The 21,310-nt window shown below is 42.3% G+C and overlaps 2 protein-coding genes across 8 annotated transcripts in view; one reads left to right on the forward strand and one right to left on the reverse strand.

Moving 5' to 3' along the window:
• Nucleotides 1-13,254, forward strand: part of LOC123372627 (elongation factor 2-like) — a 33,266-nt gene extending 20,012 nt beyond the window's left edge. For both annotated transcript variants that reach the window (XM_045020864.1, XM_045020863.1), the window contains exons 7-15: nt 504-617; nt 1,739-1,877; nt 3,634-3,829; nt 4,114-4,372; nt 5,151-5,258; nt 7,434-7,787; nt 8,359-8,541; nt 10,228-10,360; nt 12,915-13,254. In XM_045020864.1, the coding sequence (XP_044876799.1) occupies nt 504-617; nt 1,739-1,877; nt 3,634-3,829; nt 4,114-4,372; nt 5,151-5,258; nt 7,434-7,787; nt 8,359-8,541; nt 10,228-10,360; nt 12,915-13,108 (1,680 nt within the window). In that variant the 3' untranslated portion in view covers nt 13,109-13,254. The remainder of the gene's footprint in view (nt 1-503; nt 618-1,738; nt 1,878-3,633; nt 3,830-4,113; nt 4,373-5,150; nt 5,259-7,433; nt 7,788-8,358; nt 8,542-10,227; nt 10,361-12,914) is intronic.
• Nucleotides 13,255-17,053: 3,799 nt separating this feature from the next.
• Nucleotides 17,054-21,310, reverse strand: part of PIAS2 (protein inhibitor of activated STAT 2) — a 55,165-nt gene continuing 50,908 nt past the window's right edge. For 2 of the 6 annotated variants that reach the window (XM_045020868.1, XM_045020865.1), the window contains 2 exons: nt 21,174-21,211; nt 17,054-19,100 (listed from right to left, as the gene is read on the reverse strand). In XM_045020868.1, the coding sequence (XP_044876803.1) occupies nt 18,915-19,100; nt 21,174-21,211 (224 nt within the window). In that variant the 3' untranslated portion in view covers nt 17,054-18,914. Of the gene's footprint in view, nt 19,142-21,173; nt 21,212-21,310 lie in introns of all 6 variants that reach the window. The other 4 variants (XM_045020866.1, XM_045020867.1, XR_006580372.1 and 1 more) reach the window with 4 other exon arrangements.

Consider the following 21,310-nt stretch of genomic DNA (forward strand, 5'->3'; position numbering starts at 1 on the left):
GAGGCTCACTCACCAAATGTGGGCTCCAAAAGCTGGTTATCTGTATATCGCACACAGTGTGTGCAGTCCCTGCCTTCAGGAACTTATGATCTAGGACGGTAAACTACATACAACGGCACTAAGGAGAAAGAAGGCAACACAAAGTCTGAAAGAGGAATGGAATGTGGTACAGGTCTTGTCGTTCTCCATTAAAAAAAGAAAAATCGTTAGTGCAGTCAATTTGTTCCAATATACAAAAGAAATTATTTTGGTGTTATCCAAATCAAAGGTTTTGCTCTAAATGATGATCTTTCATTGGGAGGTTTAGAAAATAAGTTTGGTGTAACTATCATCGTTCAGATCTTTGCAGGAAATCATGAATTATTAAATAAAAACCTAAATTTGGAGACAGTGTGAGGACATTTTCAATCTGCGTGTTACAGATCCACTACTTACAGCAATATGTTGGAACAGATTTAAGATGCATAATGGTAAATCTTCTTTTACCAAACGTTTCTCTGTAGATCTTTGATGCTATTATGAACTTTAACAAGGAAGAGACAGCCAAGCTGATAGAGAAACTTAACATCAAGCTAGATGGTGAAGATCGAGACAAAGAAGGCAAACCACTTCTGAAGGTATTTAAAAAAGATTTTGCAACATTTGCCGCTGGTCCACTTCTATTTTTGCTACAGAGCACAGCCTTCTAGAATACTTTATGAGTCTTAGAAGGACCTACCTTATTTGTCAGTTGCAAATCTCAACGTTTATCAACTAGTCATAGGGGGCCAAACAAAGAAAACCTTGTGTATCTAGAGTGCCACAGTTGACAATAAATTATTTGGAAGTGTGAGCCCTTGAGATAGGAGAACAGGACTTGAGTCTGATACTGCACAACCAAACAAAGGCATATTGGTTAAGAGGGAGAGAACTTAGATTCACATTCAGATAAGCAATAAATAAATAACTGAAGAAAACTGCTAATGCAACACACATATATATGTATTTTGCATCGGTTGCCTTGAGAACTATAACTTTGTGAAAGTTGCGTCTGCATGTTCCCACATATGGGATGAGCTTTGGGAAATGTCTAGAAAAGCAGTGACTATTGGGAACTCACAGGTACCACTTTGCAGCACTCAGTGTTCAGAGCAGAGGCTGTAAGAAGCTTTATCTCAGTTCTTCTGCTAAACCCCAGGTCTTTAAGGGTATAAGACTCCATGGAAGAGGGAAAGGCAGGTGGGTGGTGTGGATGTGCAGAGCCAGCCGTCAGAAAGAACTGCAATTACTACTGTAGAGCACAGTTTTCCACAACTGATTAGTTAAATTTGATGGCAAAACTATACATAGAAAATTTACAGTTATACTAATGGTTTGTCAATAAACATTAAAACTGCTGCTTCCATTCACAGCTTCAGAGTTTAATGTGGCCCATAGCATAGCTTCCTCCTGAAATATAGTGCACCAGCTTGGAAAAAACTGAGTTTTCAGAACGCTCCATTTGATTAATTCAAGTGCGAAGGTTTTCATTAAAAAAGAAAAAAACAAACAGGCAATGAGTGGAATAACTGCTTAGTTAGATTAAAGTCTTTTGAGCTTTTAAATGGTCCCAGGAGAGCTTTGCTTAGTTATCCTGGTTTTTGCCCCAACTCTGTTTTTGAATAGTGTGTAGAAGGGCATTCGTTATTTCTGAGGTCAGTTGTTACGTTTATCATCTCAAATCTAGTTTCAGTGAGGATGCAACATTTGTGTTTCTCAGGCTGTGATGCGCCACTGGCTGCCTGCTGGAGATGCCTTGCTTCAGATGATCACCATGCACCTTCCTTCTCCTGTAACGGCACAGAAATATCGTTGTGAGCTTCTGTATGAGGGGCCACCTGACGATGAAGCTGCTATGGGTAAGGAGGCTGCTCTTTGACTTTGCAACGCTAGCTACACAATGCCCATAGCAAAGATTAAAAATAGGTTGTTATACACAACCTGTGGAGTAAAACTGACTAGGTGACAAGCCACATAAATCTGGCTCAGAGTTGGTTATTACATTGTGCTGGCCTTTTAAAAATGTCATTTGTTCCATTACTCTGTGTTTGTATGGTGCCTAACACAGTGAGGCTCCAAACTGGTTGAGGTCTCTAAGTACTACCACAGTACAATTGTTCAGTAATAATAATTCAGTGTTTTCATGCTGCTGCACAATCCACCTTACCTCCTTATGTGCTGGATGGTCTTTAATTCAGTCTTTGAGAATACGTGGGTGGGATGAGTTTGGAGGATGGTGTGCACTAACCCTTGGATGTACAGCACGAAGCAACATAACAGCAAGTATATCACTGCAGCATTGGTTATTATCAAATATGGAATCCTGCTGTCCCACCCCCGAGACACGACGTGTTAGGGAGCTGTGCAAGTACGCTGTTCACAGCACCCGCTTGGACTCTTCCAGTCGGTTACCCAGGCCGGATTAGTTCAGAGCACATACCCACTTTGTGGAGTTCTGATGTGTTAAATCACTTCTTTAGTTGCTGGAATTCATGCCCACTCTAGCTCCATATAAGAGTCTTGATAGGTTTTCTTGCCTCTGTTCAGGAGGCGCTCTTTCCTGGAGCTGGGTTTGTACTTCAGATGGTTTCTCCCAAGCAGGAGTTCCCCAGCTCCCCTCTTGGAGCTGTGGTGGTAGCTTAGGCCAGCAGTAGGGCCTTACCCAATTAGTCCTCAGGTTCAGCAGGCAGGCCTTCTTTTGTGAACAAGGCAGTATATATGCTGATTCCCATCCTAAAGATCATTCCAGTTGGCTGGGAGAGAGGAGAGCCTTGTCCCACCCACTCTGCAAAGCTCCTGGTCCCTTAAAGAAACGATAATGGTATGTCCTCCCAACACTAATTCCCAGAACCACTTTCTCTCTACCAATATACCCTAGGATCCTTGTATATATCAGACCTCCCAAAATCTTAAAAGGCCACAACTTGTGATGGGGATGGGTTGATCTGTAGGCCTCAGCATGCATAATGGGGCAGATTACCCCATCACAGTGAGATCGTGCTGAGATGTCTTGGTTATTTGTATCAGACAATACCTGGAGAATCATTATGGGCACCTGCTCCTCCACTTCCAAACTCCTTATGTGGAGTCCTATATTAAACTATCATCACCTCCATCTTGTTCAACATCTGTATGAAGCCACTAAGGGAAATTGTGCATTACCATTACATCAGAGGCAAATGGTGCCATCTCTCAGCTATCCAAAGGCTTAGCTGAGATCAGCAACTGGATAAAGAGTAAATGGCTGAGGCTGAACCTGGGTAAGTCTGAAATGATGCTGGTAGGGAGAAGGAAGCACTGTGCAGAACTCATAGTCTCTATAATATTGTCCTTCATTGATGGTTTCTTCTCTTAGGTCACAAAGACAATCTGCAGCTTCAGTGTCCACCTGACATTTCACTGCTTTTAGAAACCCAAATAAATATGGATCCAAAGACCATCTAGATTTGGCAAGAAGATAGTGTGGCCTCCTGTCAGATCTGGCCTTCACAATAATGGGTACCATATGAAAAACAAGGCTTATAAAGTGGAAGAGGAAGGAAATGCTCAGTAAAATATTAGGCCTAGTTTTAAAGAGATTTTGAAGCCTCATTGAAATGCATTGTTTTACTGTAGGTGTCAAAAACTGTGATCCCAAGGGCCCTTTGATGATGTACATCTCCAAAATGGTCCCCACATCTGATAAGGGACGTTTCTATGCCTTTGGAAGAGTCTTCTCTGGTATTGTTTCCACTGGACAGAAAGTTCGAATCATGGGACCAAACTACACACCTGGCAAGAAGGAAGATCTCTACCTAAGATCTATTCAAAGGTAGATGGAAATAGTTTGCTTCTGTTGAAGAAGAATGCATGCATGCATGCAAAAAAAAAAAACTTGCAAAGCCTATTTTTGGGAACCTAATAAAAGGAGGATTGTTTACTTTTTTCTATTAAAATACCAAATTAGTATGATTTTTTTTTTGGCTTACATAACAGAAAATGAGTACCAGAAGGAATGCAGGCAAATAAAAGGCAGTTATAGAAACTTCCTTATGTATAAAAAGGGATAGTTTCAACAGATATTTAAGGATTGTTACCCAACCTCTGTCTTTATAGAACCATTTTGATGATGGGTCGTTATGTTGAGCCCATTGAGGAAGTACCTTGTGGCAACACTGTTGGTCTAGTTGGTGTTGACCAGTTTTTGGTGAAGACGGGTACAATTACCACCTTTGAGCATGCACACAACATGCGAGTGATGAAATTTAGTGTTAGCCCTGTTGTACGTGTTGCTGTTGAAGCTAAAAACCCTGCTGATCTACCAAAACTAGTTGAAGGTCTAAAGCGTCTGGCCAAGTCTGATCCCATGGTTCAGGTGAGTGTTAGTGTTCAGGTGAGTGTTAGTTTTAGTGTTGCTGGTTTGCAGTGAAGTACTCCTGAGGGACTTTATTCAAAAAGATACTTATTCATGATAGCTTTCATAACCTGATGTTTAGAATCTGCAGCCATACCACTTGCATTGTAATCATTTGAAACTAAACAGCTAAGCAGGGATGGGCCTAGTCAGAACTTGGATAGGACATCTCTAAGGAAAACCCAGGTTTTGCAATGTGTAGTATTGGTTATTCATTAGGCAGCACTCTTCCCTTTGATTTAGTATTGAAACAATGTCCCAGCATGATGTTGGGAGTTGCTTATCTTTCAGATGAGATTCTAAAACCGAGATCCTGACTACTTGTCATTACAGATTTTCCAAAGTGTGGGAATGTGGGGATGTTATTAGTCTTAGTGTCTGGCTAAATTAATGTGGGCAGTTTCTGCCTGCCTGCCTGAATTCCATATACAGTTCCAGTGTTATGGAGCGCGCTTCACTTCCTATCGTAAGCTACTGTGTAGTTTTGCTGTATGATGTTAGACCACCTGCAACATTTCACTGGTGGGTGAGGTGATTCATTGTTAAGTCCTTGGGATGAAAGGCACTTCATAAATGTCATGATATCTGGTTAATCTCCACAATAACAGCTATTACTAAGCAATTTTAGAAAAAATCAGTCACAGATTAATCTAACATAAAATGCCCGTGGAATGTTCTGATTTAAATTAATTTAAGAAACAATTTTTTACTCTTACACAACTAGTATTTCATGTTCTAGTGTACTATTGAAGAGTCGGGTGAGCACATCATTGCTGGAGCTGGTGAGCTGCATCTAGAAATTTGCCTTAAAGATCTGGAAGAAGATCATGCTTGCATTCCAATCAAGGTATAAAAGGCTTCTTTTGTGTCTATGTCTGCAATGTACAGAATATGATTACACATTAAGGATGGGATTTTCAAAGGATATTTGATGCAAATTGGGCACCTAACTTCCTAAGGCTTCTTTGAAAATACCATGCTCATTTCACAGACATCTTCATTTGCTCTAAGAAATGTATTTGGCCATGGAAAAATATTTCTGTTACTAGGATTCCTTCTCACTGGATATTTTCCATATTTATAAGTCCTGAGGTTTTTTTCACACAAAATCTTGGAATCAGAAGATAATAATCCTACTTGTCAATACAGTGCAGTTCTTCAGCTGCATTTTATTGTGTCAGTGAAATTAGCAGTCTGTGGTCTGTGTCAGGGAACACTTGTACTAGAGAATGAAATTGGCTTTAAAGTCTGCCTTGAACAAAACTATTCCTGGGGGCGTTCTGCGCCAAAACATTAAAAATTCTGTGCCCAATATTTTAAAATTCTGCATATTTTATTTGTCAAAATAACACAATATAATCACACCAGTTTCAATTATTTTGATCATTTATTTCAAAATACCTGTCAGCGAGTATGTGTGTAACAATACAGACAAAAAAAAAATTCGGGAAATGTTTTTTTGACAAATAATATTCCTTACTAGGCATATTAATACAGAACTTTGGGTAATTCATTTAAACTACAATACAGAAACATATTTCCTGTACCCCTCAGAAGCAATGCAAAGGCTTGGGGGAGCCAGGGGTAATGGAGGAGCTGAGGCAGAGGGAAGGAGCCTGGGAGTGAACCCTGGAGGACTGTTGGGTTGTATGGGGAGACTTTGGCAAACCAGTAAAGTGCCTAAAACCACTATGGCTTATAGTTAAAAAGCAAACTAGTCAGCAGGCTGTAAAGTGGCCATGCAGCTTGACCAAAGCAGGAGGGGAGGGGGGTTTAGGGTGCCACAGAAAGGGCAGCTTGACCCCACATCCTTCCTGATAAGAATTGTGTTGAAGTTGCTGATATGCCCCAGGAATGTCTATTGGGATCTTAAGGCTGCAGACTCTGGAAAAACCCACACCTGGTTAATCAGTAATCAGAAGGAGCCTCTTGCTTGCCCATTGGAACTGTTTGCTTGACAAGTTTTCTTTAAGGGACATGTCATTGTATTACTAATGTATAAATAAGGGGGAAAAGTTTGAGATGGGGGGACTCTTCGGGACTGGTCTCTCCCTCTGGATGCATCTTGTGTTCCCCACTGGCAGACGGGCTGCCACTGTGCTACTCGAGAGCCACACTCAGCTTCAGTAATTATCAAGGGTTGGGTTGTTTTTTTTACTAATCTTGTTGCGGACGTAAGTGCTTGAGACTAGTAAAGTTTAGCTTTAAGTGAAAGCACTCTCGTGTTGTCCCGTTTGTGCCAGCCATCTCTCGGTCGGACGGCCGTGTCTCTCCTGATTTATTTCCTGACACCTCCTCGCACAGAGTAAAAGTTACCAAGAGCTTTGGGTTGCAAGAACCCTGGGTAACAGGGTGTGCGTGGGAAAAGTATGGAAGAGTTTCTTTTTGGGGAGAAGGGGATTATTAGAGAGTTGGGAAGCCTTCCCCATGAAGACCCCAGCTGACCTCGAGCCTCTCCCATTCAGTCATACACATCTGCCCCTATCGCCATGTGGCCCTGGAGTCACCCTCCCATTCAGCCCCTGGCTCAATGCTATCACCCCATTTGCTCCTGAGCCCGCACCCCAGTCTGTCCCCCCCACTAGCCCTTCTGAACCTCAGTCTGTGACACCCCCTCCAACAGCCCCATGTGCTCCTCTCTGCCTCTGAACCTGGTTCCACAGGCAGGCTGCTGTGATGAACACAGTTTCTGCGGGTCAGCCAGGTGTTCTGGCACCACAGCAGCCTCTGACGGTTGAAAGGCAGAACTGCAGCACTTCTGGGGCAGAATGTATTTTCTGTGGGGGAGAGGGGAGGAAATCTGCACGGGACATGATTACTGTGTATGTGCAGTGGCATAGAATTCCCCCAGGAGTACAAAATAAAACCTGCTGCCTAAGGCAAAGAAATGATTTAGAACTTTGTTATAAAAAGGGCAAACAATACAAATGTGGGAAGACAGGACGTAGTAGAGTCCTTTTGTAATTTTAGTGTAAAACGGATGTTCACTATTACAATTTTATTGGAATTTGCTACCTCACAGAAATCAGACCCAGTTGTATCTTATCGTGAAACAATCAGTGAAGAGTCGAGCCAGATGTGCTTGTCTAAATCTGCCAATAAACACAACAGGCTGTATATGAAAGCTCGGCCCTTCCCTGATGGCTTGGCAGAGGACATAGACAAAGGAGAAGTCAGTTCCCGTCAAGAACCGAAGCAGCGTGCCCATTACCTGGCAGAGAAATATGAGTGGGATGTGTCTGAAGTTCGTAAGATCTGGTGCTTTGGACCTGATGGAACTGGTCCAAATATCTTGGTTGACATGACCAAGGGTGTCCAGTACCTAAATGAAATCAAAGACAGTGTTGTTGCTAGCTTCCAGTGGGCAACAAAGGAGGTAAGTATGAATAATAGTTTACATGCAGGATATTATTAAAGATCTCTCACATTATCCAAACACTTTTTATCTTCTGATAGAATATATACGTAACCTTTAGGAAAAGACAACTTGTTTATTAGAACGGTTTGGAAATTACACAAAACTATGAACAGTTTCAGCAAAGAACAGAAAAAAACCCTGTAACTCTATTTAGATGGAAGATTTCTAGTGATTGTGAATGCATGGAATTCCTCCACTCAAATATTTAAAAATAAAATAGTTTGCAGTCTGCGAGTGGCTGAACTTTGGTTCCAAGTGCAGCTTTGTTGTGAAAACGTCTGTGTTCTTAAAACTTGCATTTCCACGTTGCAATGAATAGTTCTTCTGTTCCTTCAGGGTATCTGCTCAGTACCAAAAGGAGTGTTCATGACTCTAAGTTGAAGGTCGAGGTGTCAGTATAAGCACATTGTCAAATATATTTCCAAGTGAACTCCCATATCTGTAAAAATGTTCAAAGTAGTAAAAAGTTACAGTATCAAATTCACCATTTTCCTTTCAGTTCTGTAAAAGGCCATTGACTCTCTTGCAGGGTGTGTTGTGTGGGGAGAACATGAGGGGTGTTCGTTTTGATATCCATGATGTTACTCTGCATGCTGATGCAATCCACCGTGGTGGTGCGCAAATAATTCCCACTGCCAGGAATGTCCTGTATGCCTCTGCTCTTACAGCACAACCCAGACTTATGGAGCCCATCTATCTCCTGGAGATCCAGGTACGTAAGAGGGTGATCTAGTGGAGACATGAAAGGAATGTCATTGTACAAGTATTGTTTCTGGGCTAAGAATGTTGCACTGGCTGTGGTTTGTTTTTTGTTTTTTTTTTAGAAACTGGTCCTGTGTTCTGAGGATGGCAGAGTTTGAGTTTTGTGTGTCTGGAACAGGGTCAAGTTTGAGCAGTGACAGCTACATGCATTGCGTTAAATCACAATGTTCTTCATGAACTGCCAGTGCCACAAAGGGAAACTAAGAAATTGTTCTGCCTTTCTCTTCTGTCCTTTATTACTAAGGACATTCAAGAGAAAACTGGGGTAACTGAACCCTTGAAAAGAGGGTCTCCAGGCAAGTGTCCTGAGGACCTAAACCAGAGCAGAAAAGAGGGCTGTATAAGCAGCTCTAGTCCTAAATATCTCTCTCTATACTTAAACAGCAGTTTTTTCTAGAGTTTTGACCTACTCTGTAAGGGCATGTCGACACTATGATCTTAAGTCAACCTGTATAGCCACTGCAGTCACCAGGAGCCCTTCCACCAACTGAAGAAGGGCAGCATTGGGGGGCTGAGAGCCGGGTGGCAGCCCAGCTTGGAGCCGAGACCAGGCAGCAGCCCAGCTGGGAGCCAGCTTTCTTATCACTTTCACAACTCTGATGGAAGGAACACAGTGTCTACATCGACCCTAAGCACTAAGCCTCTCGTGGAGGTGGAGTTATGTCAGCATAGTAGGGCATATGCATCGGTGAAAGCAAGGCTGTAGAGCAGACACTGACATAGGTTGACATAAGGCAGCTTATGGCAACCTAACTAACTCTGTAGTGTAGACCAAGCCTTACACTCACTTCTCTCGCTCTCTTTTTTTTGGGGGGGGGGGGGTGCGCACAGGAAGGAAGGGTTCAAATTACTTTGTTTGGTAAATGCAAATGCAAGACCTCAGGAAATTTCTATTTGTACTAAAAGTATGTATTACTTTCTACAGCAAAACACGTACTGGTTTGCCTTTTTTAAAAAAAAACCTTAAGTTCAATGCCTGCCATAATTTAGAAATGTGTACTGGTAAAAATCCCCTGCCAGAAAACACTCTATCTTTAGAGTTGCTTGAATCACTTCACTTTCCCGCAGTCTCTCCAGCTAAGTGAGGGCACCACAATGAAGAATTGGATCTGCTTGCTGTGGCTACTGCTGCAAAGCCATTCTTTTTAGCACCTGTAGTAGTACCTTGATTGTTTTAACATAGTGTTATCAGTGTGCGTCAAGCACTCTTTTACATAATTCCATTTACATGTTTACCTTAGTGTGCATTTAGTTTTAGACAAATGATGGGAGTCCTGCCTAGCACTGATCTGCCCTTTCACTAAAAGACAGAGAATTATTATTCTGGGGCAAAAAGCGAGCAGACGTTCTTTACTAACCACACCACCTTTGGACAGTGTGGCACAAACACATGCTGCAGTCCCATCTGTTGTAGACACAAATGACAGGCTGGGACTTGTACAACCTAAGACTGGTGCAGAGGTTGGTGAGGAAGCACCTTGGAGAGATTTGGAGGAGGGAGGCAGGCACCCAGAGAGGTGGTTCCAGGGTGGGAGAAGAATCCAAAGGGATTGGCTGGTGCTAAGTTTAGTGCTGCTATGTTCAATGACCAAGCCACTGCTATCTGTATGTACCTTAGTAACATTTTCCTTCATAGTGCCCCGAACGAGTGGTTGGTGGCATCTACGGTGTGTTGAACAGGAAACGGGGCCACGTCTTTGACGAATTCCAAGTGGCAGGAACCCCAATGTTTGTGGTCAAGGCTTATCTACCTGTAAATGAGTCTTTTGGTAAGGAAGCCATATTGTCTTTAGCCAACTCCTTGTACCTTCCTTAAGTATGCCTGGATGGTGGGGGAGGACTTCCAACAAAGTGGCTGGGAGTTAATGAAATAGGAATTCTTACATCTGACTTCCTTCCTGCTGTTTTTTATATCTTCGACTCATTGTGCTGATAGGCAGCCTTCTCCGCTAGGCTTTAATTTCTCCTTGGCACCCTGTGCGGACACATGCAACTTACTCTTCCCAGCTGAGGACATTCCAGGCTGACCAGGCCGCTGCTTCTGTCACTAAAGCTATTTATTAAAAGCAGGACCTAAGGCCCCTCTTATGCTGTAGCAAACTTGTGTGTAACCAGCGTACCACAGCCAAGGAGGTAGCCTGATGTTTTAAACGAATAATACAATCTACATAGCCTTACTGATTAACTTGACATTATATCCCTTTCCGTCACTGCCCATAACTTGTCAACGTTCAATGTGCTTGTTTTGTTTTGTTTGTTTTTTTTAAACTGAAACTGCTCTTTGGCAGTGGGGATGTGTTCAGTAGTGAAGCTGGAGGCTTTGCCAGCTGTGGGGCAGGGGGACAAGATAATAGATGGGCTTTTGCCATAGTCTGAGACAGCGCGCTGTTGTGAGCAGCATATTAACTGGATCGTTCTGCTGAAATTATCAGCATGAAATGAGTATTTAAAGGATCATCTTTAGGTTTCAGAGTTAACATTGTAAGAATAAGGCAATTCACACATCAGAACTATTGTTTGTTTCTCTGGCAATTCAGACAGACATTACACGGGGTTCTTTGTTTCCTGTTTGGAAGGTGCTATTTGCACTCAGAAGTTTGAACTTTTTCTAGTGATAGGATACATTGTGGAGGTTGCACATTATTCTGTACCTTGCGTCATAATTTAAACCAGAGCATCTTGTTGAAACCCAACTGCTGAAGCAGTTGCTCCTAGATTTCCTTGGTATAGGTAAGGCTTGTCATTCTCAGCTGATGAACTGAAGATATTAAAAAAACTGGTATTTTCCTATAGCTCATACTACGTTGCATTCCCAGGAGTACTGATATCGCAGTTAGTAAGGAGCTAGTTACATAGCTGAATTGCTGCAGCTGGGGGGAGGGGGGGAAAGGAGGCAGTAGTTTTGTGAAGAGGGAAAGGTGAAATAGGTCAGTCATCCTTTAATAAATATACTTACAGCCGAAGTAGTTCCGATGCATATGAATTGCTCATGTAGGGAGAAAAGGTAAGATCCACAAAGGTACTTAAGTCTATCATTTAGGTGTGTCTGCCACTCAGCTGCCACCTACGTTTCTGCTGATGGGCATGCACAAAAGCCAGCAGCACTCCTGCCACTGGACCACAGCTTTTGCTCAAACCCTGCAGTTTTTCATGCTAGTGGTCTTCCACCTATCTCCCCCTAGGGCCTGATACTATAGGCACTCTCAGAGCACACCTGGGGGTTTGGGCCCCATCCATGAGACAGGTGTGTGGGTCCAGAATGCACAATAACCCAGGGGTCAGGGTACTCATCTTTCATGAGGGATGAAAGTTCAAGTCCCCAGCAGGGATTGAAGCTGATTCGCCCTCAGCCCAGGTGAGTACCCTGGTTGTAATGGAGTGGGTCTCTTCTCCCCCATCCACCCACTCTTCTTGGCATTTCACTCATGGCTAATTTAGGCAGCTCCCCATTCAGCTTGCTGGCTTCTGCGGGGCTTAGGTCTCCCCTGTGCATTGTACAATGAATACGGGTGCCTAAGTAGAGGCTAAGATTCCACCAGGAAGCAGGGTGCCTATGAGTTAACCATTGCAATACTGTTACTAGCAGTTCAGTTATAATTTCACCTAATTGTAAAGTAAATAAGAGGTCAATGTGTTCAGTTAGAAACCTGGAAAAGAAAAAAAACCAACCCCCCCCCCCCCAAATGGTAAACTTCAGGCATCAGCCTGACCTCAGGTTGGTCAGTTTCTGAAAGGTTGCAGTTGGGAAAGCATATGCATACAGTACTGTACCCTACAATACTTTCTGGCTGTTGGAAAGGAAGGGTCAAGCTAAGACTGCTCCACTCTATCCCACCACCTTTTTTCTGGCTTCACTTTCCACTAAGAAACCAGCACAGAGCAACAGATTGCATTGGGAGCAGGAGTGGTAGGTGTGAAGGAAGGATTGGAGGTACCTGACTCCTGTGTGAAGTAACCAGGTGCTTTGTGTGATTGTCACTGATGTTCTAAGAATTAAACAGTGGACAATGGGTGGGGGGGAAGAATTACAACACTGCCTATTTTAATTTAGTGCCTTTTTTACCATGCTCTTGCTCAAGTTGAGCTTAGTGTCTCGATGTTTACGCAGCTAGCAAGAAGAGGTTCTCTCTTATACAGTAACTGGAGTTCACTATGTTGTGTCTCTCTGGCTGCTCTGCTTCAGAGTGAAACACGCACCTCAAGAATCTCACTTCACTGTGCCATTCTAGCAAAAACTATTCGATTTAGAGTAGGACTTCTAACTCTGCCTAGACACAGCAGGTATGACTGGCTGACTTTGCTTCTCTCCACCCCGCCAACCAGGTTTCACTGCTGACTTGAGGTCCAACACTGGTGGTCAAGCTTTCCCGCAATGTATCTTTGATCATTGGCAAGTTTTGCCTGGAGATCCTCATGATGCAACTTCTCGTCCTTGGCAAATTGTGGCTGAAACACGCAAGCGCAAAGGCTTGAAGGAGGGTATTCCATCTCTGGACGACTTCTTAGATAAGTTGTAACCACCTTCTCTGCTTGTTACATTTCCTCAAAACCAGGAAGGAAGTAGGAAGCTTCGAGAACATCACATTGAATACAATCATGCATATTGCAGTTATATCATGTTCATTGCCAAAAAATAAAATCTATTAAAAAAAGTTGCATTGACTGACTAGAGGGGTTATTTTTGTAAGCAGGCTACTCTTTAGTTACCTACGCTTTTCACAAAAGGAAGTGGGAAATAACTGCCTGAAGTTCTTTTAAAAGAGATTCTCTCCATTAATACATAGACTTTCACAACTGACCTGATGTAGAAAACAATGGAGGCAGTTTATTATAGAATTATGCAGGAATTCTTAATTAAATTTAAGGGGACTAAAAAGAAAAGCCTAAAGCTAATTATCTATTTCACTTACCCCTTTGAAAAACGTACATGTTCTTGAAGATTAGTAATATACTATAGTAGATCTTAGAAACCAAGCCTTTTATAACACAAGATTAAAGTTATGAATGAACTTAGATTATCTGTTTTGGTATTAGAGAAACTGAAGTAGACAATTAGAAAAAACAGCCCACAATTTCTTACTAGCCTGTTACATTACTGAACTCTTTCAGAAACTAGAACTAAAAAAAGTGTTAGGGAAAATCTTCTCCAGAGCTGCTCCAAATAATAGCTATCATCAATTTGTGTGGGGTGAGGCTAGTTTTGCTTTTATCTACCACTATTTTCTCTACCCATCAGAGTAGGTAATAGTGTAGGGATTTAAAAAAAAAAAAAAACCCATAGTGGTAGAAACTTTCCTCTAGCAGCTGAACACTATCTGGCTATGTTCAGTTACACTCAAAGCAGGGGAAAAAGAAAAAAACAACAGGTTATTTTACAGTGGAAGCTAAATGGAAGCACTCTTATTTTTCTCCATACATTACATTAAAAAAACTTTATACATCAATCTTGCTATGAAGCAAGGAACATGAAGTACAAAGCCTTAAATGTTCCCCCTTCTCCCCCTATTGCATGGGTACAATAAGGGTAACCTATGCTGCCCAATTCAGCATGTTCTCCAACACTCAACTGTGTTCACTAGAGTACTCAAAATATTCAGTATAAACTTCCTACTAGAAGGGCTGGTATGGCTGACATGTCAAAGCAGTCTGTTAGGAACGGTCCACAGACATCATCGCTAGTAACTGCTGTATCACAGAATCCTAGAATCTCAGGGTCATCTAGTCCAACCCCCTTGCTCAAAGCAGGACCAAACCCAACTAAATCATCCCAGCCAGGGCTTTGTCAAGCCTGACCTTAAAAACCTCTAAGGAAGGAGATTCCACCACCTCCCTAGGTAACCCATTCCAGTTCTTCACCACCCTACTAGTGAAAAAGGTTTTCCTAATGTCCAACCTAAATCTCCCACTCTGCAACTTGAGACCATTACTCCTTGTTCTGTCATCTTCTACCACTGAGAACAGTCTAGATCCATCCTCTTTGGAACCCCCTTTCAGGTAACTGAAAGCAGCTATCAAATCCCCCCTCATTCTTCTCTTCTGCAGACTAAACAATCTCAGTTCCCTCAGCCTCTCCTCATAAGTCATGTGCTCCAGCCCCCTAATCATTTTTGTTGCCCTCCGCTGGACTCTCTCCAATTTATCCACATCCTTCTTGTAGTGTGGGGCCCAAAACTGGACATAGTACTCCAAATGAGGCCTCACCAGTGCTGAATAGAGGGGAATGATCACATCCCTCGATCTGCTGGAAATGCCCCTACTTATACAACCCAAAATGCCATTAGCCTTCTTGGCAACAAGGGCACATTGTTGACTCATGTACATCTGTATAGTATTAGAACTGTAGCCAGCTAGTTTGTCCACAGAAGTCTTTCAATTGCATTCATGGCTCTCACTGTAGTGTTGCACCTGATATTTAGAACTACACTTTCCTATTAACTGAATGTAAACCTTGCAAAGACATCCAACAAAAAGTTTTGCCAGTTTTTAAAACAAAAGAAGCCCAACTTTAAAAAACTACTGCCATAACTCACCTCTCATTCTACAATTGCCAGTTTGCAACTGATGAGGAAAACAGCAATGGACAAAATTAAATTACGTTTGTCAAGCTTAACTACACACAGAGCTCAAACTTGACTTCCTCTCAGTGCTTGTAAGCTTCCCCTAAGAGCTGTGTTTGAAAGTGAAGACTACGTTAAGTAATTGGGGGCAAATGCAATGATCATTGTTATACCGCTGAACAGCTCTTCTCCCCAATGCACCTGATTCATACTAATGAAATGTTTGCTACATATCAACTAGTGGTGCCAAGGAAATACTTCAATTCTGTTAAGTATCAGAGGGGTAGCCGTGTTAGTCTGGATCTGTAAAAGCAGCAAAGAGTCTTGTGGCACCTTATAGACTAACAGACTTTTTGGAGCATGAGCTTTTGTGGGTGAATACTCACTTCGTCGGATGCATGTAGTGGACTACATGCATCCACTACATGCATCCGACGAAGTGGGTATTCACTCATGAAAGCTCATGCTCCAAAATGTCTGTTAGTCTATAAGGTGCCACAAGACTCTTTGCTACTTTCAATTCTGTTGTAAATTCCATTGCTCGGTCTCTCACGAAGAACGTACTGTTGAGAAACTGAGCACTGATCAAAGCATAAGAAAAGCTGAGAGAGGGATTATCCCCCTCTACCGCAGCTTCTGTAGGGGGCCCTGTCTGTCAGGATACATTAGGCCATCATGCACCCATGCAGCCCACCGTTGGGAGTGGGTTTGTCAGGTGAATCATTTTCTCTTGCCCCTGGTTGCAGAGCAGCACTTTAAAGGCCCTTGTATACTAGTGTATCCCCGTGGCAGCTCTAATTTACACTCAGCCTACAGCAGGCTTCCTGCCAACCAAGAATTAGGCAGAGGGAAAAAGTGTGGCTTAAAGCCACCTTTTGCCTCTTGGGTATGTTTGGTGCTGGGCCTCCTGGAGCTAAGGCACAGAATCTGTCCTGTGCACTTCACCAACAGTCATTTCTCATTGCTGCACAGCCAGGTCTTCAAATCCAGTCCAGGTCAGAGGGTTGTTGTGGGCTTTTGGCTCTCCCTACATTCAGTTTTACATACAGGAAAGAATCTTCACTCAACTATACAGGTCAAACCAGACATCACTTTTTGGACAGGGACTAAGGCAGTTATACCACACAAGTTTGGCTTCTGGCAATTGAAGCCAATACAGTAGACATCCGTCTGAGGAGTGAAAAAAAAGACTTCACTAGTTGCTGTAGAATTGCATGCATCACTGGCAAAATCTTCCGCATATGGTTCTCAAACGGTGAGGGGACAGCTTGTCACTTCGTTTCACTGCTGCAGTATGGATGTTCCAAGCAAGCGTAGAGGCACAGGCACACTATGCAGTACAGACATACCCTTCCACCCTGCCCAAATGGAAGGGAGCACGGAACAAATCTGCTGATTGTGGGCAACTCTAAGTATGTGTCCTCAGTTGTCTGCTGCTCTGAGAAAAGAAAACCTTTCCCTCTAATTGAGCAGATACAACAAACAAGGAAATTATAGAACTGCATATTGCAATTCAGTGCTTGGCATGTTAGTTTATGATCCACTGTATCAGAATGCCAGTGTTGGTCATGGACTTCTACTCCAGTCATCTTAGTGTATGTACAACGTGCCTCAGGCGGCATATGACCAGGATTCACCACTGAATTTGGTCCACTGGTTGGATCATTAGCTTCCCCGGCCTACGTACTGACAGAGTGTGACAAATGCTGATCCATGCCAGTGACTTAGTGCATCTGCAAAGTACAAGAGAACTTCTAAAAATACTGTCTATCTTTAGTGTCCCAAAATTAACAGGACTATGATATTTTTACTTCAACTATGCAATTAATATAGAGAAAAACACTAATCACCTAAAGAAAATTAGAAACAATAAGCAGCTTGGCTTTATTAACAAATCATGCCAGAAAAAACGTGCTCATTTAATAGATACAAAGTTAGTGGACAAAGGGAAAAGCATGGGGGGTGCACTATTAAGATTGACATGAACTGAAGACTAGCTGAAAGAGCATACAAAAAAGCTACGAGTAACAGCAATGCCGATTATTTTGGGTGGGTGTGGAGGATGGCAAAATGATCTGCGATAAGCCCTGTCTTACCATCTCCTGTATTTACACTTAGTTCAAATACTATGGTAACAAGTGCCATAAGTATTGCTTTCGGAGGCGTAAATCACACTGAACTAAATGCAACACTTCCTCATCTAGTACCTAAAGATATTAGGGAAGAGACAGGAAAGAATAAAAGTGAGTTGTTATGGGAAGAATTTTAAATATAGTCAACAGAAACACTATACTTGGAAAAGATGCAATGTCAAGAGATATAGACAATACCAAGATTCCAGCTCTAAAGCAAAGCATTTCCTTACCACTTTCCTGGTCTGTAATCCCTTCCAACATACAGCACTGAGATCATCCACAGAATACCGTGTACAATTCTGGGTACCACCAAAGAAAATATCAGGTAAGAGGAAAGCAAAGAAATATTAAAGGGAGGGATTAGGAGGAAAGATTAAATTATAGTCCTGATCAGCAAACCCTTCTAGACACTATACACAATAGTACTGTTAAGAAACCTTGCATGATTTGCCCCATATGTATATTTTGACCAGGCAGAGACAGTGTCTACACTGGTTTGATTATCACAACAAAGAAACCCTCTAGTCTACCATGAAGTTATAACAAGGAATAATGGGCTGAAAGAGTGAAGAAAGTTTCCCCAAACCTAGTGTCATACTGTGCAGTAGTCAAAAAGGCAGGTGAAGCTGTTTGAATCATTTAAAGCTCAACTAGACAAAGCTTTGGCAAATATGCACAGAGAACAATCCTGCACTGGACAAGGGACAGACTAGACAGATAAGAAACTACTTTGTGATTCCAACAGCTGCACTGAAGGACAGACAGTTTAGTTTTATGAACTAGTATGGGTAGGCAAGTACATGAAGGAAGAACAAGGATTTCGTAGTCTGAACAGTTTTTTTTTTTATATAAAACTTTCCACCTTATACAAGAGGCCTGGCCAGAAGTTAAAGGACTACAGCCAGGTTCTGCATAGCAGTTTGTTTGTTGTGTTTACACTATGAATTGAAAGCACATTAACATCTGTATGATGAAGGGTTTGCATAGTTTTTCTCCAAAATACACAAGGAAGAACACTTTAGGAATTTGCATTCATAAGTGAACAGCACAGTCAGGAAAAAACTATTTACAGGATTTTTTTTTGCCATGGAAGGGGGAGGAAGGGGAAAGAAGGGTGTAAGGAACAAACAAACAAATATAGCACAAATCATGGCTATTTCACAAACCCTCATTATTGTAAATGAAGTTTATTACAGGCTGCAGTGAAAGAATTCAACACTGCAGACTTCTGCACCTTTTTCTTGTATCCAGGATAAACATATGCTGTTTTCATTCTAGAGTGGTTAAGTGCCTTTTTTATTTTAAAAAAAAAATTTGTTTTTTACATTATTGCTGTGTAGGAGTCCATCCAACAACAAAACAAAGTCAGTTTCCCCAGAACAAGCCAAATGGTACATTTGTTCTGACTGTCTTTTACACTCCAAATATTTTATGACCAAGAAAAAAAAAAAAAGTCCTAATCATTTCAGTTCCTACTGTAGATGTAGTTTTACTTGACTTTCAGAAGGCAACAGAATCAATCTGTCTTTTTAATAAATATCAAAATAGCTTCCAAGACACTGCAGTTCCTTCTCCAGTCATGACAAGCAGCTTTGTGCAATTACTCCTAGAGTTTTTTTGCTGCCAGTGTTTCAGTCCAATGAGATGATGTCAGGAATGCTGCTCCCACTGCTGGTTATGACTCCTGTCTCACTCCTGCTTGAAGAACTAACGTGAGTGCTGCTCTCTTGGTGGCTGGTAGATGTGATGATATTGCCAGGGGTGCTGCTTGTTAAGGTTGAAGTGAGACTATCCAAAAACATGGGAGGACAGTACTGCTTGAAACAAACAATGATGCCGATAAGGAAGAGAGACTTAACTGCACAAGGGAAAAGTAAGCTCTGAGGATGCAGCTTCCCTACAACAAGTAAGTTAACTACAACAGAAACTTGCTAATACATGCACAATAAGAACCAGACTTTTACAAACCAGCAAGCAAGAACACAGCAAGCAAAGAATGCATCAAACTATATTCTGCTCATTTATTTGAGAAGGCTAGGTTAGTTTTAACAACACTTCATTATTTCTAATACATCTGTATGCTACAGAACATTTACTGGCATACTATGAAATCTTAGTACAGAACTGTAGCAAGGTCTTGTGTTGCTACGATGACATCTCATTAGTGGAAAATTTACCTCAATCTGCAGATGTGCAAGTATAAGAGGGTCTCCTGTCATTTGTGTAATCACCTTATATTTACATGGCACCTTTACTCCTCAATGACACAAATGTGCTTCGCAAATTCAATGTCTACAAGAATCACTTCATCCACACCACTGAAGTGCAGCCACTTCAGCAAGAGATACTTGACTCTTTCTAAGAACATTTTACCAATGACAAATGGGCTGCAATAGTCTGATTTTGGGGCTTTGGGGGGGGAGGGGGTGGTTAAACTGAACTCATGCAAATCCAAAATAGGTTTCCTGAATTGGCAGAACCTCCTTTTAAACTAGCATTATTATGGTTTAAGACAGCAAGGAGCGTTTAAGGCACTACTAAATCTCTAGTAGGTTTTAATGAGTCCATACCCAAAAGGGATCGGAATATCTTCAGTCTTTACCTACTTGATGCACCCTAAAAATGTACTATACTAGTTTTTAAATTGATTCATTTCTTACTTGTGTGGTGTCTTCAAAACTATCCCACCCTGAGACCTCAGGTCACAGCAACAGTTTGGAATCAGACTGTAATGTCTGAATTGGCTGGAGGAGTTGCTTTACAGCAATATATTCAATCTATAGCCTTTGTGTACAGCCTCTATCAATCCCAGCTTGGCAGCCTTTGGATCCCCAACTCAGAGTCCCCTGCTATCTGGCCCATCTGGAGGGGCTCTTCCACCCCTCCCCCAATCTGTGTTTCTGCAGCCTTGGGCCAGTAGAAAATGGCAGGGCTGCTGGCTGAGCGCCTCCTCCCTCCATCCCTCCAGCTGCAGCCTGCTGCTTCTCCTTCCCTGCTTTTGGAGTCCCTGTTGCCTCTGCCTCCAGGCCCTGACTCACCTCAGCTGTGTCTGCAAAGCAGGCAGCAGCGCTGGGACTCCAGAAGCACAGCAGCAGGCTGCAGCTATAGGAGTGGGGGGAGAAGCCTGCAACCAGGTGCCCTGCTCCTTCCTCCTTGCCCAGGCTGCAGGGACATGGAGAGTTCTGCTGCAGGGGAAGATGCTGCTTCCTCACTGCTGGGCTTTCCCACCAGAGGCATTTCGAGACTGGGGGGGAAGGGAGGGTCCACACATTTGTGCATTTAGTGTCCCTCCAAAAGTGTTCAAATTTAAATTCCTGCGCATGCCCCTGCCCATCTGACAGAGCTACAGTAAGTATTTCCTCTTTCTCCAAGGGTTGGGCAGATGACAGCTGTCCTGAAAGCTCAGAAGAGGATCAGAATCTGTCTCAAATCCTAGTCTCATCTTGTCTATTTAATTAAGATCAAGTGTAGTATCCATTTAATATCTGATATAGCCTCCTGCCTATGCAGGGGAATGGATTATAATAGGCCCGATTGACTGTACGTACAGTCAGTTACGTTACAAAGGGATGGAAACTCATGTTTCTGGGAAAAGGACACTAGCTACCTACCTACGTGGGGGGGGGGGGGGGAGGGAGGGAAGAGGAGTAGAAAGAGAGTCTTCCCTTATTGAAAAGTTATTCTATACTGGTCTATCATGGGATGGTTTGTGCCTTCCTCTCAATGTTTGGTACTAGCTACTGTTTGAGACAGGATTCCTGACTAATCAAACCACCCGACTGGTCCAGACCATTTGCAATTCATTTTTCTGAAGTGTGTAACCATGAAAAACAAAAAACACTTAAATTTAAAAAACAAAAACAAAACATCAATATAGCCAAGAAACATACCTGTGGATCAACTGGGATTAGTGAAAGAAAATCCAAACCTAGAAAAATAAGAGAGATTAATGCTGGTCTCCTCTGTTATCAATAGTTGTACAGCTTTAAGAAACATTTTATCACTGTTAATTGCTTAGTGAAGTGTG

This window comes from Mauremys mutica, chromosome 6 (genome assembly GCF_020497125.1).
Source record: "Mauremys mutica isolate MM-2020 ecotype Southern chromosome 6, ASM2049712v1, whole genome shotgun sequence".
NCBI classification, from domain to species: domain Eukaryota; kingdom Metazoa; phylum Chordata; order Testudines; family Geoemydidae; genus Mauremys; species Mauremys mutica.